Genomic DNA, 15591 nt, shown 5'->3' with positions numbered 1-15591 from the left:
CACTGTGCTCTGTACTTTGTATACCTTAACATGCACTTGAATCACACGGAGATCCTGTCAAAATGCAGATTCTGGTTCATTCATTCATTCTTGGGGGAGACCTGAGATGCTGTTCTAATGAGATCCCAGGTGATGTCAATGGTGCTAGCCCACAGACCACTGTTTGAGTAGCAAAGATTTAGAGCAGCAGATCTCAAACTTTGGTGGTATTAGGATCACCAAGAAAATTAATTAAAAATAGTGGCCAAGGCTCACTGAAGTTGAATATGGCCAGGGCCAAATTATGGGAGCAGCCTAAGGGTCCAATGATTGATGAAGGATAAAGAAGATATGGGGTGTGTGTGTGTGTGTGTGTGTGTGTGTGTGTGTGTATTTCTGCCATAAATATTATTCAGCCATAAAAAAGAGTGAAATCTTGCCATTTGCAACAACATGGATGGAGCTAGAGTGTATTATGCTAAGCGAAATAAGTCAAAAAAGACAAATACCATATGATTTCACTCAAACAAAACAAAGGAAGGAAAAAAAGACACAACTACAGAGAACAAACTGATGGTTACTAAGGGGAGGTTGGTGGGGGGCTGGGTGAAATAGGTGATGGGGGTTAAGGAGTGCAAGTGTTGTGATGAGCACTGGGTGTTGTGTAATTGCTTAGTCACTATATTGTACACCCGAAACTAATATAATACTAGATGTGAACTATACTGGAATTAAAATTAAAAACTTAAAAAAAAAAAAAAAAGAATATGATGCCCAAAACAAATAAATCATTGTTGGGCCCTGGCTCTGAAAAGGAAAAAAAAAAAAAAAAAAGAGGGAGAGAGAGGCCTGGGTTCACTGAAGTTGAATACTGGCTAGGCCCCTATTTTTATAAACTTCCCCAAGGTGATTTTCATACACACCAAAGTTTGAGAACCAATGAACAGAGTATTAAAGAAGACTGAAAAAAGAAATCCACAAGAAACACTTAGATGTCAACTATTAGAAAATACTTTATATCAGTAATAACCCAATACAGGTCAGAGAAACAAAACAGAGAAACCAATAAACAAGCATGCAGCAATGGATGTGTGGTGGGGACAGGAGATATATGGACTTAGTACTTAAAAGAAATTTTCCAAAAGAAGTAGAAAAATAATTCGTTTTAGAGAGGATACATTTTTAAAACAGCTATGGGAGAATGAAAAGCTACTTTCCTCCCAGCTGACCTCGGCAGCACTGGAAGAACGGACATTTAATATGAGAGGAGGACAGGGGAAGGGAAAAAAGGTGCTTCAGAGAGTGGAATGTTTCGAGGTTTCTTTCTGTAAAGGAGCCACAGGGGAGACTAAGGCACTGAAGTGAAAGACAAAAACTACCCAAAAGGCCATAGAAGGGTAATTAAGATAAACTTCACGTATTTGAAGTTTTTGCCTGAGGCCATCCCTGAACTTTTCAAAAGAAGAAAAAACTATCTTGGTATTCACTTCTGATACTGAAGGCTCCCCGGGCCTAAGACAAGGCACTGACATATGAAATATTTGGAATATAGGTCAGTTACAGTATGGATTTAATGGCTTCTGTAGGCCTGTACCCTGAATAGAACCACTATTTATTTCATCATTTCTCTGCAACAAAAGCAGTGAAAACACACTGTAATTGGTCATCTAAAGTCCCTTGAAAGGAGGTGGCAAAGGCCCTACATTCAAATCCTACAATTTTAGGGGTCTTACTTCGGATCAGGTCATGATCTCACAGCTCCTGGGTTCAAGCCCCCCCTCCCCCAAGTGGAGCTCCCAGCCATCAGCACAGAGCCCACTTCAGATCCTGGGTCCCCTTCGCTCTCTGCCCCTCCCACACTCATTCTCTCTCTCTCTCAAAAATAAACAAACATTAAAAAAACGTCCTACAATTTTAGCTTGATTTTTAACTTTTTTTTTTTGGCCGTCAAAATGAAGGAAAGATAAAATATCAGAAGAGGTGCAAACATAAAAAGAAAACTCATAGTTCTAATTTTAAAAACAAACCTTTAAGAATGCAAACGAAATTAAACCATGAATGGGGCCCAAAAGATCAAGATCTGTAATCATTCCTTCTCCCTTGTCTCAGACAGAAAATGCTAACGATCAGCTGGTATCATTTATTCCCCTGGGGCCTTGGCTCCCGGCTTCACTCCTGGGGGCAGGTGAGAAAGCCGCCACTCCCAGCACAATACTCTCCGGGAGGGTGAGGGTGGGGGTGGGTGGGCCTGGCAGGGCCTGTCTTCCTGTTGTGGGGGTGATGTCAGGCCTGCCTGCGTGAGGGCAGGTGTGGGGAAGTCAGTCAAGGTGTAGTTTAGGGATGATGTAAAATGGCGGCAGGGCAGGCAATTCAGGAATATCAGCCCGGAAAGCCCAATTGGATGGGAATCTAATGTTTAAAAAGGCATTCTGAAGCTATTTCATGCTCATCCATCCCAGCTTTAACGTCTCCAAACACCTCTACATCAGGTACGCATGACTAACATATACATTTCTCAAAATAATAATGATAATAATAGAAACGTAAATCTGGGTTACATTTCTTTATAACAAGGTTCCCCAAAGATTAAAATTATAACTAACAAATTAGCCCTCCTCTAGCTGGTTGACTGAGATCTCAAAGCTACAGCCACTGCCATCTGCCCTTTTGAGCAGCCCAGGAATTTCTAAGAAGGAAGGGGAAGCAGTCAATCTAACTCCAAATGCTCCCTAATGCCCACTTGTTTAAAAAAAAAAAAAAAGAGGCGGGGAATGAGGGGCGCCTGGGTGGCTCAGGTGGTTAAGCGTCTGACTTGGGCTCAAGTCATGATCTCAGGGTTTGTAGGTTTGACAGCCCTGATTCTGTGGTGACAGCCCAGAGGCTGGAACCTGCTTCGGTTTCTGTGTTTCCCTCTCTCTGCACCTTCCCTGCTTGTGGTCTCTCTCCCTCTCAAAAATAAATAAACGTAAAAAAACAAAATAAAAAGGGGCAGGATGGGCAAGTGATACCTTTCCTCCCAGTCCTTTGTCTGCAACTGACGTTGGCAAAATCATAACTTTCCCCACTCCCTGTGATCATAAGACCTTGGGGAAATAAAAAATGGCTTCTTGTCACAGGAATATTAGGAACCCATGCTATAAACAGAACCATTCAGAAGAAAGAGGCCACCCTGGCCTACAAAACACTTTGCAAATAAAGAGTTAACACACCTGTCCTAGACATCTGGGCCTAAGGCACTTGGACACAAGGGCCGGTGGGCCACACCAACAGGAAGTGCTGGGTAACTGGTCACTCATGGGGGAGCGGAGGGGAACCTGGGGCCCTGGGAAATCAGAAAGCAATCAGCTCCCCACCCGATCACACAAAACATGAAACCCAGATGAAGCAAGAAACTCTCCCATGTTGACGTTGGTGCCTTTGCCCCGCAAGATGACTTTCTAACAGCCAACCACCACAGCGAGTCCCCTTAACCTATCCTTCTAAAAGGTTCCAAGTAACCTGGACTAACACCTCTGTCACCCAATCACCATTGGTAAAAATCAACAGTGCCTTGTTAGACACTATAAAATGTCTCAGAGCTCTGGGCTCCTGAGCAACGGGGAAGCCTGCCCTGACCACGAGGTCTATCTACACTGGCACCCCCATGACCACGCACTCTGTGGACCTGTTAAATTTCTTCCAGGCACCAATCGTTGCCTGTGGATCCCCCCCAGGATGCAAGTGCTGTGAGGGCCCGGAATGTGTCTGCCACTCACTCCTCCATGCCTAGTGGCTATAGCAGGGCTGGGCTGCTGCTAAGCCCTCCCGACCTACTGAAAACAGGACAGGAAAGAAGGGATGGAGTAGGGAAAAGGGAATCGTGTCTCCGTGTCAACTCTGGGCACATTTCCAATGTTCAAGTCAATACATGACACGCATGGAACCCTGGACATGAGCTGTTCCTGCATTCCAGGCTCATACCTTCTCTCAACCCTAACAAGGAAGAATTCCTTCTATTAATGATCTCCACAGAATGCCGAAAGGTGGAGGAGAGGCAGTTCCCCTCACCGGGTCTCCGCTCAAAAGTACATAATTTTTAATATTAGCTTACAAAAAAAAAAAAAAAAAAGGGTAACGGTAGGTATGTGCAGCATTTATTAGTTGTGTGATTGTGTCAAAGAGACAAAGAGGAGAGAGAGAGAAACTGATGAAAGCCAAAAGCCCACATCTGTATTAAAGACTAAAACTTATTTTTAAACTTAATGACTAATGACTTCCACTTGATCCTCTTTCTTCTCAGCAGGATCCTTCTCTAGACCACATATATTTATTTTTAATCTCTCTTGGGAAAGAAGAAACAGAAAATAATAGGATTATATGGGTTTAACAGAAAGGAAGATTACCTCCTGAGGAAATACAGGATTCCCCGCTCCCCCCGCCCCCCCCCTCCCCCCCAACTTATTTACCGGTCTGATCCAAATCTCAGATCACAGTCAGAATTCATGAGGTTACCTCAGACAGTGGGTAATAGATGTATTCTGCTCCACATCGACAGAGAGGTCAAGAAAATCTTCGTCTTTGCTACTAACCTGAAGCAAAATAAGAAAAAAAAAAGTATTAGGTACAAAATACATAATAAACATAGATAAAATTTTGAATGCTCCTAGGCAACCAAACCCCACGACTGCAGAAACAGCCACGTACGGTTTTGTACACTCGCTGGCAACCAGCTACGCTGAAGACGACCTGGAGAAAATCGCAAATTCTCAATTTACCCACGGTCCCATTCCAGCCTTGATCTAGAACTCTTAGCAGTGAACACTCAACCAGATGTCTCTTCCTCTCTATTCATTTTCCCCATCATTTCAAAGTAGGAAGTTATCAAATAAACACCCACATGGCCAAGACTGGCACAATGATAAAAACGGAAATGGAGAAAGGACAAGAGACTTTGAAAACCCCCGGCTCAGAGGGTCACCTCTTCATGAGGCTAACTGCCAATCCCTTGAAATCACTTGCTCCTGCGCCTCGTCATCCAAACTGTGTCTGGGGCCAGGGAGCCTAGTGTGAGCCGGGCTGGACAGTCACACTAACGGCACGTGCACCTGTCTCTCAGCTTGGGAAGTGGCCATCATTTGCAGAGCCCTGTGCTGTCTGTGGTAACAGCTGGGCCCGGAGCTGGCCAGGGGCCCTGGCTCACACGGGCCCCGTGCTGCGGCCTGCTCTCGGGGGCTGGCTCCCTGGCCCAGCTGTTTGTCAGCCCCTACGGTTCACACCACACCAATCCTGGCTCTCGTACCTATCCAAGCTCACCGAGTAAGTGCTTGCACTTGCCAGAAGTTCACTGGCAGCCTGGCGTTTTACTCTCTGGCAGTGGGAGGAGCAAACTAGCTCAGCAACAACCTTGAAGTGTTCTGCCAATTGGCAACCAAATGAGAAAACACTCCTTTAAGTGTGACATTTACCCTATGACCCAACACTCTACCGCTAGGCCATTCTCTACAGAAATATTCAGAGGGTGGGCACAATCTTTTATATTTCCATTAGTATACACAAGGAAGGGTATTGAGGCAGGATATGAACTTTCCAGTTCCATATCCTGTCTCTGCCACCATGCAGTGGACGACTTAAGGCCACTTAGCCTCAGTGTAGCTCAGTTTCCTCATCTGTAAAGTGGGGACAGTAAGAACATCAATTTCATAGGGCTGTCGTAAGGATAAAACAACACACGTAAAGTGCTTTCAGAAGTAAAAGTCGGGGCACCTGAGTGGCTTAGTTGGTTAAGTGTCCAACTCTTCATTTCGGCTCAGGTCATGATCTCACGGTTCAGGAGTTCAAGCCCCATGTCAGGCTCTACGCTGACAGCACGGAACCTGTTTGGGAGTCTGTCTCCCTCTCTGTCTCTGCCCCTCCCGTGCTTGTGCTCCTTCTCTCTCAAAATAAATGAATAAACTTACAAAAAAAAAACAAAAAAAGGAAACAGTCACTAAGTCGGAGAGGGGTATAAAAATTATAAATGGCCTAACATGGTCTAAGAGCTGGGAAAGGTTTACTGCATGGTGCGTAACACATTAAATGAATAAGTAGGCTATACTACCATCTATAGGCTAATTCCAATTTTGTATAAAAAAGGCACATATACATCTACACACATATACATGCCCTTCTACATATACACACACTATGTCATTCTGCCCTTTTTTTTTTTTTTTTTTTTTTTTTAATGGCACTTGTTACTGCTATGGTAGGATGCATAAAAAGCCCCAGATCTTCACCACTGCCTATACTGGCTTCTTCGCCATATGACTTTACAGATCCTCCCATCAAGATACAAGCTTCCCTATCCTTGATTCTGAGTTCAGCCATCTGAATGCTTTGGCCAGTGGGATATTAGAGGACACGTTATGAGCAGAAGCTTGAACAAGGACTTATGAAATCGCTCACTTCGTTTCTGTCAGCGCCATAAGAAAGATAAGCCCAGGGTAGCCCACCATGCCCAGGAAGAAGATGAGAGACTGACCCATGGAAGAGAGCTCTTCTCACTAAGGTGCCCCAGACAAGACCAGGCTAGAACAAAACGTGTAGCTAGCCTGTAGACATACAAGTGAGTCAGCTGAAACAGAAACACCCGAGTTCAGCCAGGTCCAGCCTAGATCCGGTGACCCTCAGCCAACCCACAGTTGAATGCATTACAATGAACAAGAGTTGATTCAAGTCTCAGTTTTGGGGTGGTTTGTAACAAAGCAATAGATAACTAATACAACTGTTTCATCACAGTATAAATGTTTTATTTGTATTTTTTTCTAATTGTCTGACTCCCTCACTAAAATGAAAGTTCAAGACTGGCTCTAGTAATGACTAAAATCTTATGATTTCAACACTCCTCCAGAAAACTATATAAAGCTCAGAGAACTATAAATAAAAGAAGCTACCTGAAAGTGTTAAGAGAATAAACACAGGGAAGTCCGTACCCGAAGGAGGACAGTTGTATACAATAACCTTATGGTTTCACAGCCTTTATCTGGGAAACAAATGCAGTCTGTTTGGTTTTAGAACCAGAAAACTGAATCTGGGAAGCCATGTCTACTGGCAAGAAGGGAATGAGTCTGGGAAGGTATCCCCGACTCTGTCTGTCCTCATCTCTGCCTGACTCCTGAGCACATTATGCACAGGATACACTCTCAGCAATTCGGCTACAGACAAAAGGGCTGACCCAAGATTCAAGTGGCTGTCGTTGGATCGGTAGTTGGAGTCCAACCAAGAAAAACTGCCTGCTGAAGTTCAAGAAACACGATAATCACTGAAGAAAAAATAATAGAACCCAAGGACTCTCAAATTTTACATCCTTAGTGTCCTAGATATCACTCAAACTTACAATGTGTGTGAAGAACCAGGAAAATGGGAGACATTCTTAAGACAACTAACACCGATCCTTAGATGACGCAGATGTTAAAATTAGCAGACAAGAATTTTTTTTTAGCAGATAAGAATTTTTAAGAAGCTCTTCTAACTATCCTCAGTAAAGTCAAATATACTCACAATGAATGAAAAAAACCAAGACATCTCAGCAGAGAAATAAGAAAAAAAAGGAATCAAATGGAAATTCCAGAACTGAAAAATTAATATGCGAGATGGACCTAACAACGAACCGGAGATGACAGAAGAAAGAAAAAGTGGATTTGAAGACAAATCAATGAAAATTACCCAATGAGAAGAATAAAGAAAAAGAAGATTGGAATAAAAAATTAACAGATACTCAGAGAACTGTTAGAAAATATCATACATATAACTGGAGTCCCAGAAGGAAGGAGAGAGAATAGGGCAGAAAAGCCATTTAAAAAATAATGGCTAAATATTTCCTGATTCGGTAAAAGATATACATTTATAGATTCAAGATGCTCAACAAAGGCCATGTAGGATAAATACAGAGAAGGCCAGCCAAGGCACATCACAGTCAAACCATTACAAGCCAAAGGTAAAAAGCAAATTTTAAAAACATCTACAGAAAGATGACACATTACAAAAGAATGATTCAATTGGAAGCTGCTCTCTCATCAGATATTACGGAGGCCAGAGACAGTGGAACAACATCTTCAACGTGCTAAAAGAAAAAACTGTCAACGCAGAACTCTTAGAGTCCAAAACAGATCCTTCAAGAATGAAGGTAAAATAAAGAGAATTCATTATTTACAGACCTGCACTGCAACAAAGGCTAAAGGAAGTTCTTCAGGCCGAAGGGAGATGATACCAGATGGAAATCCAGAGCCTCAAGACAGAGTGAAGAGCATCAATAATAATTTTGGGGGCGCCTGGGAGGCTCATTCAGTTAAGCGTCCGACCTCAGCTCAGGTCGTGACCTCGCAGTTCATGAGTTCAAGCCCCACGTCGGGCTCTCTGCTCTCAGCGCAGAGCCCACTTCAGATTTTCTGTCTCCCTCTCTCTGTCCCTTGCCCGCTCCCTCTCTCTCTCAAAAACAAACATTAAAAAAAACACAGTAATTTTGACATTGCCCTGTGGGGTTTATAATGTGCATAAATGTAAAACATATAACAACTACAAGGTATGGTGGGGGTAGGCGGAAGGAATATGCCTGTACAGTAACAAGCTATGTTTTATGTGCACAGTGACATTATTAATCGCAAGTGGACTGTGAAAAGTAAAGATTATATATTGTAATCTCTAGAGAAACAACCAAACCACAATACACACACAAGTGCACACTAAGAGGAAGATTAAAATGGAATTGTTCGTATAAGCATATATGAACATATGAGTATATGTACATATACTCAACACAGGAGTATATGTACATATACTCAACATATACATGTATTAAAATACTTTTTTTTTCTTTAAAGCAGAGGAGGAACAGAAGAATAAAAAACTGAGAGGAGATAAATGGAAAACAAATAATAAAATGGGAGCCCCAAACTCAACCACACCAATAATTACATTAAACATCAGTGGTGGCCTGGGGCTTGCAACAGAGATTAATTGCTGGGTACACAAGGGATCTTACTAGTGTGACAGAAATGCTTTAAAACCAGATTATGATGATTGCTGCACAACTCACCAAATTACTTAAAAAAATTTTTTTTTAATGTTTGTTTATTTTTGACAGAGACAGACAGAGCATGAGTGGGGGAGGGGCAGAGAGAGAGGGAGACACAGAATCTGAAACAGGCTCCAGGTTCTGAGCTGTCAGTACAGAGCCCGATGTGGGACTCGAACTCACGGACCGCGAGATCATGACCTGAGCCAAAGTCGGATGCTCAACCGACTGAGCCACCCAGGCACCGCAACTCACCAAATTTCTTTAATAATTACTGAATGGATGAACTTTACGGCACACAAGTTATACCTCAATAAGGTTTTTTAAAAAGTAAAAGACTTATGAAGCAAAAGCTGACAGAATTAGAGGAAGAAATAAAATAACCCCATAATCATAGATATTTTAAACCCCTTTTCTCAGCAGCTGATAGAAAGGTTAGGCAGGAAAATCAAGAAAATCATAGAAAATGTGAAGAACTCTGTTATATGAATAATGTATCCAATAACTGCAATATCTATATTCTGTTCAACCCAGTAGTTCTCAGCAAGGGAAACTTTTCCTTCCCGGGAACATCTGGCAACATCTGGACACATTTCCGCTGTCACATCTTGGGGAATGCTACTGGCATCTGGCAGGTAGAAGCCAGGGATGCTGTTAAACATCCCATGATACACAGGGTAGCACCCAAAGAGTTATCTGACTTTAAATATGAATAGTTCCAAGGTTGAGAGACTCGTTTTCAGGCACATTTACCAGGATAGACCATGTGTTAGGATACAAAACATGTCACATTAATTTTAAAAGACTGAAATGATACAGGCTATCTTCCCGTTAACCACAGAGAATTGAATTTTGAATCAATAAAATGAAGGTGTCCAGGAAAATCCTAAATAATTGCAAGTTAAACAGCACATTTCTAAGTAATATATGGATCAAAGGGACAAAAGCACAAGAGAAATTAGAAAATATTCTCAACTAATGACAAAGAAAAATCAGAATTTGTGGGATCTAGCTAAGGCAGTAAAGGGAAATGTATAGGTTTAAATGTGCATCTTAGTAAACAAAAGAGCAGGGACTGTCTTTTCTGCTTGTTTTAAATTTTTTTTTCAACGTTTATTTATTTTTGGGACAGAGAGAGACAGAGCATGAACGGGGGAGGGGCAGAGAGAGAGGGAGACACAGAATCCGAAACAGGCTCCAGGCTCTAAGCCATCAGCCCAGAGCCTGACGCGGGGCTCGAACTCACGGACCGCGAGATCGTGACCTGGCTGAAGTCGGACGCTTAACCGACTGCGCCACCCAGGCGCCCCTTTTCTGCTTGTTTTAAATGCTATATCCCTAGTACTTAAAATAATTTCCAGCATTTAGTAGGTACCCAATAAATATTCACTAAGTGAATGAATACATAACTGAACAAGTGGAAAGATATCTAAATGCCAATAGTGGTATCTGGAAAACAGAATTATAAATGGTTTTCGTTTTAAACATGCCTGTGTATGATTTGCAAAAAATAAATAATAATAATAATCCACAGGTATTGCAATTTTCTTTTTAAATTAGTAAAACTTTTTAAACCTAAATGGTCCTTGTCTGGGAGAAAATAAACGGATTTACGGCTAACTGAAATCATACATCATTTAGAGAGGGAGGATCAGGTTCTAAGAAAGCTTTTATTTGAAGGGGGCAAAAACAAAGAAACATGGTTTCCTGCTGGATGCCAATCTTTCCTCTACTTAATTATTTTAGGGAGGGGAGAAAGGTACAAGCCTAATTAATGAAATTAAGAAGCTTACTGTAACTTTCCCAATTCCCAGTGTAACCTGCTTCCAGAATTTACAGTGTGAGAAAGCACTGCTCAGGTAGATCACCCCCGTGGGGAATATGAAAAAATGGCTCTAAATCACTTCCATCAGGATTCTTCTTCCCTCTGACTCAGACTGACATACTCAAAAGCAATGGGTGATCAAGCAATTTTTTTTTCCCCTTTCTATCTTCCCAGAAAGCTGCCAGATAATGAAACCATTTTCTTCCCACACACAAGGATCTCATTCTGGTCTAAGTGAAAATACAGCTTGTCTCCAAGGAAACATATATGTCACTAAGGCTCCAATACTCTCAGCAAGCACAGGCTACATCTTCTTCTCCTTTCTTCTCCCCTAGTTCTGGGCATGGAGTTCCCCAAAAACTAGTTGAAAAGGTATCTAGGAAAATTAAGTGACCCTACCTGCTCTTCGTTTTAACAAATCACAAATCAATTCATAAAACAAATTAATATATAAGGTATACATATAAATTAGGAGCTTTCCAAGGGCTCTAAGTAATTAACATCATATTCAAATGCGCTTCGAATCCCCAGATGCCTCTCCTTGGCCTGGTGGAAAAGGCCAGGGGGCTATTTGACACCCATCGGCCAGGAACTGAAGATGTGCTACCTTAGAGCAGTGCCAAAGCAGTGGGCTTAGGAAAAGTGGTAACAAAAGCCCACCTGAGGGACTCAGAAGCACCAGTGAGTGATGTCACCTGGCCGCACCACCCACCCCAACTCCTCCTCTTACAGAAGAGCTCAGAAGCTCTACTGAATCAGTGTTAACCTCTGCAAATAAGCAAGAAGGAGCCGTAGGATTGGTACTTAATAAAGCAGTTCTTTAGACACCCTTTTGGCTCCAGCGACAGATATAAATGTGTCTTAAAGCCCCCGAGAAGCACTAAAAACCACCAGTTTGTAAAGCAAAACCTCAGCTTAAATGGAAAGGGGGGAAATTAACACCAACAAAATTAAGCTCCAAATGGCCCAGCAAATCTTATAAACCAAGCAAAGGACAACCAAAGGAGCGCTGAGACTAGGCTGGAAAATCCCCATGCTGCAATTCTGAAGTGCCTAGATCAAGGTTATCTGGGAAAGTCTGCACTGAATTACCCCCCTTAAAATAGTCTCTCCAAGTCTATTGAAGAGGGAAACGATTTGTCTCCATAAATCTCGCAGTTGACATTTTGCACTGCAATCACAAGCAACATTCACAAAGGGTAAGACCAAGAAAAAAAAAACAATCACTGTTTTCTAAAAGCATGAAAGCCCGCACAAAGAGTTTTTTGCACAATTGGCTGAGGTGGCTACAATGGCAAGGCTCCCTCCCTGCTCCCCCAGGGGCTCATTTACCGCTTAGGATCTAGTGCAGTTGAATCCCACTGTGAGATTTCACAAATGTGACTCAAGCACCATCTAAAGGCTGCTTGCCTTGGGCAGAGGACCTTACTCAAAGGCTGCCCCCTATTTCTCAGCCAGTGAAGGAAAACTTAAATGTTAGGTCTTCTTTTACACTAAGTCCTCGACATTTTACAACGACGACGACTACGACATGATGACCACGACAAAAAAAAAAAAAAAAAAAAAAAAAGCCTGCAGGCTTTGTATTTTCTTAGAAAGTAGAGGGGCTTTTCTAACAATTAAAGCTTTCTAAAAATGGAATGCACTGCTGGGAAGATTGAGTTCCCCATCTCTGGACAGAGTCCAAGCAGATGCTGGTGACCAACTGGCTAGGATGTCACAGAAGGGACTCGGGCACTGGTAGGGAAGGATTAGATGACTCCTAGGATCCCATCCAGTTAAAGGTTCTATGAAATGAAGGTGACCACCTAAGGAACTCCACAGAAAACTCCTGCCACGAATCGAATCCCTTTTTAAAAAACACAGGTTTTTCAGAGTGTGCCATCCTCCATAAAGATACACTCACACAAAAACAACACAAAACAAAACGATACACTCACACATTCACATTCACTTCCACCAAGTATAATGGTTGTATAATTAGAATCCCATTATCCCAAACAAATTTGGTCTCACCCCAAATTTTTTTTTTAATTTGTTTTTTAATCTTTATTTACCTTTAAGAGAGAGAGAGAGAGAGACACAGTGCGAGCAGGGGAGGAACAGTGAGAGAGAGGGAGGCACAGAATCCAAAGCAGGCTCCAGGCTCTGAGCTGTCATCACAGAGCCCGTCAAAGGGCTTGAAGCCACAAACCGTGAGATCATGACCTGAGCCAAAGTCAGACGCCCAACCGACTGAGCCACCCAGGCACCCATCACCCAAAAGTTCTGAAGGGTATCTTTGGGCATAGGCGTCACATCTATGGTAACCCTTTAGGAAATACCAGGCTAAGTGATAGTTACTGCCATACAAATGTCTGAGAGTGCGGTGTTTGCATTTGTTGGGCTCAAATAACTGTTCACAGACAAAAAGAAAAAAAAAGAAACTACAAATGTGACTAAGCCTATTATCTGAGCCTTCCTGAAAACTCTCACTTAGTTTTCCACAAGATAGATTTAGTAACCGTGTTAATTTCAAAGATAACCAAAAGGACCAGACCAGCCACACCGTCTGCTGCAGGCTTCCTGGCTAAATGAAGACATGTGATGCCCCACTGTTCTGGTTCATGTAGCAAAAGTTCGCAGAGTATCTGGTACTTCTCCTTCACAGCATTTTATAATCTTAATTGCAAAAGTAATTACTTATTTTGTTATTAATGCCTGTCTTCCATGTTGAAAGTTCCAGAAAGGCAAGGCTCTCATTATATCCTCAATATCTGTGCCTTTGCATAGCAGATGTGAGGTGGGTTGGGGGGGGGGGGGAGGGTAATAAAAGAGTATTCAGCTACATAGTCACTGTATTATCCAAAGTGAAGCCATCTAAGGATGGCTCTCTCAAAGGATAGTAGATATAGACAAGAATGTGGAGAAAGGAGAATGGTCATATACTGGATGTGTAAAATGGTACAACCATTTTGGGGATTTAACATTTTCTGATTAGCATACCATATGATTAACACATAGATATATACATACATATACGTGTGTGTGTGTGTGTGTGTGTGTGTGTGTGTGTGTGTGGAGGGAGAGAGGGGGAGAGAGAGGGGGGAGGGAGAGAGAGAGGGGGAGGGGAGGAGAGAGAGAGAGAGAGAGAGAGAGAAAGAGAGAAAGAGAGAGATTTACATCCACTAGATTATATGTACTGTAAGGTTCACAGCAGCATTGCTCAGAGTTGCCCCAAATTGGAAACAACCAAATATCCACCAAGAGTGAAATGAATTAGTAAAGTGTGTGTGTGGTATATTCATACAATGGAATGAATACTATGTGGTGATGAAAATGAATGAACTAAAGAATCCTGCAACAACACAAAAGAATCTTACCAGGGATACAACAAAGCAAAACCAAAAAACAGTACACAAAAGAATACATATTGTATGACTTCATTCATATCAAGAAGAAAAAAAAAAAAAAACAAGCCAAATGGAATGATACATTTTAGGGATGCAAAAGTAAGTTGCAAGTCCTACCAAACACTCAAAGCACCCATAGACTGCTATAGGTTAGTAGGACAGTAACATGCAGGAGGCAAGAGAAAAGGCAGAAAATCCCAATAGGAAGTTACTGCGATTTAACTGAGACCGCCTGCCAAGAGCTGAGGGGGCCTGAGCCAGGGTGTGATAGTGGGGGCTGAGAGAAGTAGAGGATTAAAAAGAGCAGTGCCTGGGTGGCTCAGCTGGTTGTATGTCTGACTTTGGCTCAGGTCATGATCTCACAGTTCGTGGGTTTGAGCCCTGAGTCGGGATCTGTGCTGACAGCTCAGAGCCTGGAGCCTGCTTCAGATTCTGTGTCTCCCTCTCTCTCTACCCATCCCCTGCTCATGCTCTGTCTCTCTCTCTCTCTCTCTCTCTCTCTCTCTCTCTCTCTCTCTCTCAAAAATAAATAAACATTTTGGGGCTCCTAGCTGGTCAGTCAGATGAGCATCTGACTTCGACTCAGGTCATGATCTCATGGTTCGTGAGTTCGAGCACCACACCGGGCTCTCCACTGTCAGCACAGAGCCCTGCTTCAGGTCCTCTGTCCCCCTGCCTCTCTACACCCCACCCCCCGATGTCTCTCAAAAATAAACATTAAAAAATAATAAATAAATAAATAAATAAATAAATAAATACATTTACTTACATAAATAAGATAAAATCAAAATTAAATAATAATAATACAACGCTCTGTGCTGACAGTACGGAGCATGCTTGGGATTCTCTCTCTCCCCCTCTCTCTGCCCCTCCCCTGCTCACCCACTCTCTCTCTCTCTCTCTCTCTCTCTCAGAATAAACTTTAAAAAAATTAAAGAAAAAAAGAGATACAACAGACAGAACCTGATGACAGAACAGATACGAGAGGTAAGGTGGCGATGGTACCAAGGAATCTTCCCTTATTAAAAAGAGGGAAGAAGGAAAGAAACAGACTATACATCTGCAGATTATAATATTTACAATATAGCTCTAATTTTGATGTTTAAAAGACATGAAGGTATTCTAAAAATACATTACCAAGAAGAATAAAAAACTGCAATGGATTAAAACACGTAAAATGCTAAAATTCATGAGGTCATCAGAAAACAGTAACACAAAAGAAGGAAAAGGGGATGAAGTATGCCACAGGTTCTAGCCATGTTGGGAAAGTGGTAAAAAATTAAGGCAAAGATGTATATCATGGAGTCCAGAGTAACCTCTAAGAGAATTTAAACCTAACAATACAATAGATGCAGAAGGGGGGT

At 42.1% G+C, this 15591-nt stretch overlaps 1 protein-coding gene across 3 annotated transcripts in view; it reads right to left on the bottom strand.

The window, feature by feature from the left end:
- Positions 1-15591, bottom strand: part of USP46 (ubiquitin specific peptidase 46) — a 60970-nt gene that overhangs the window by 14056 nt on the left and 31323 nt on the right. For all 3 annotated transcript variants that reach the window (XM_027056672.2, XM_027056658.2, XM_027056664.2), the window contains exon 5: positions 4471-4547. In XM_027056672.2, the coding sequence (XP_026912473.1) occupies positions 4471-4547 (77 nt within the window). The remainder of the gene's footprint in view (positions 1-4470; positions 4548-15591) is intronic.

The sequence above is a fragment of the Acinonyx jubatus genome, chromosome B1, assembly GCF_027475565.1.
Source record: "Acinonyx jubatus isolate Ajub_Pintada_27869175 chromosome B1, VMU_Ajub_asm_v1.0, whole genome shotgun sequence".
Lineage (NCBI taxonomy): Eukaryota > Metazoa > Chordata > Mammalia > Carnivora > Felidae > Acinonyx > Acinonyx jubatus.
The sequence above is the reverse complement of the archived record's forward strand: the minus strand, read 5'-3'. Positions and strand labels throughout refer to the sequence as shown.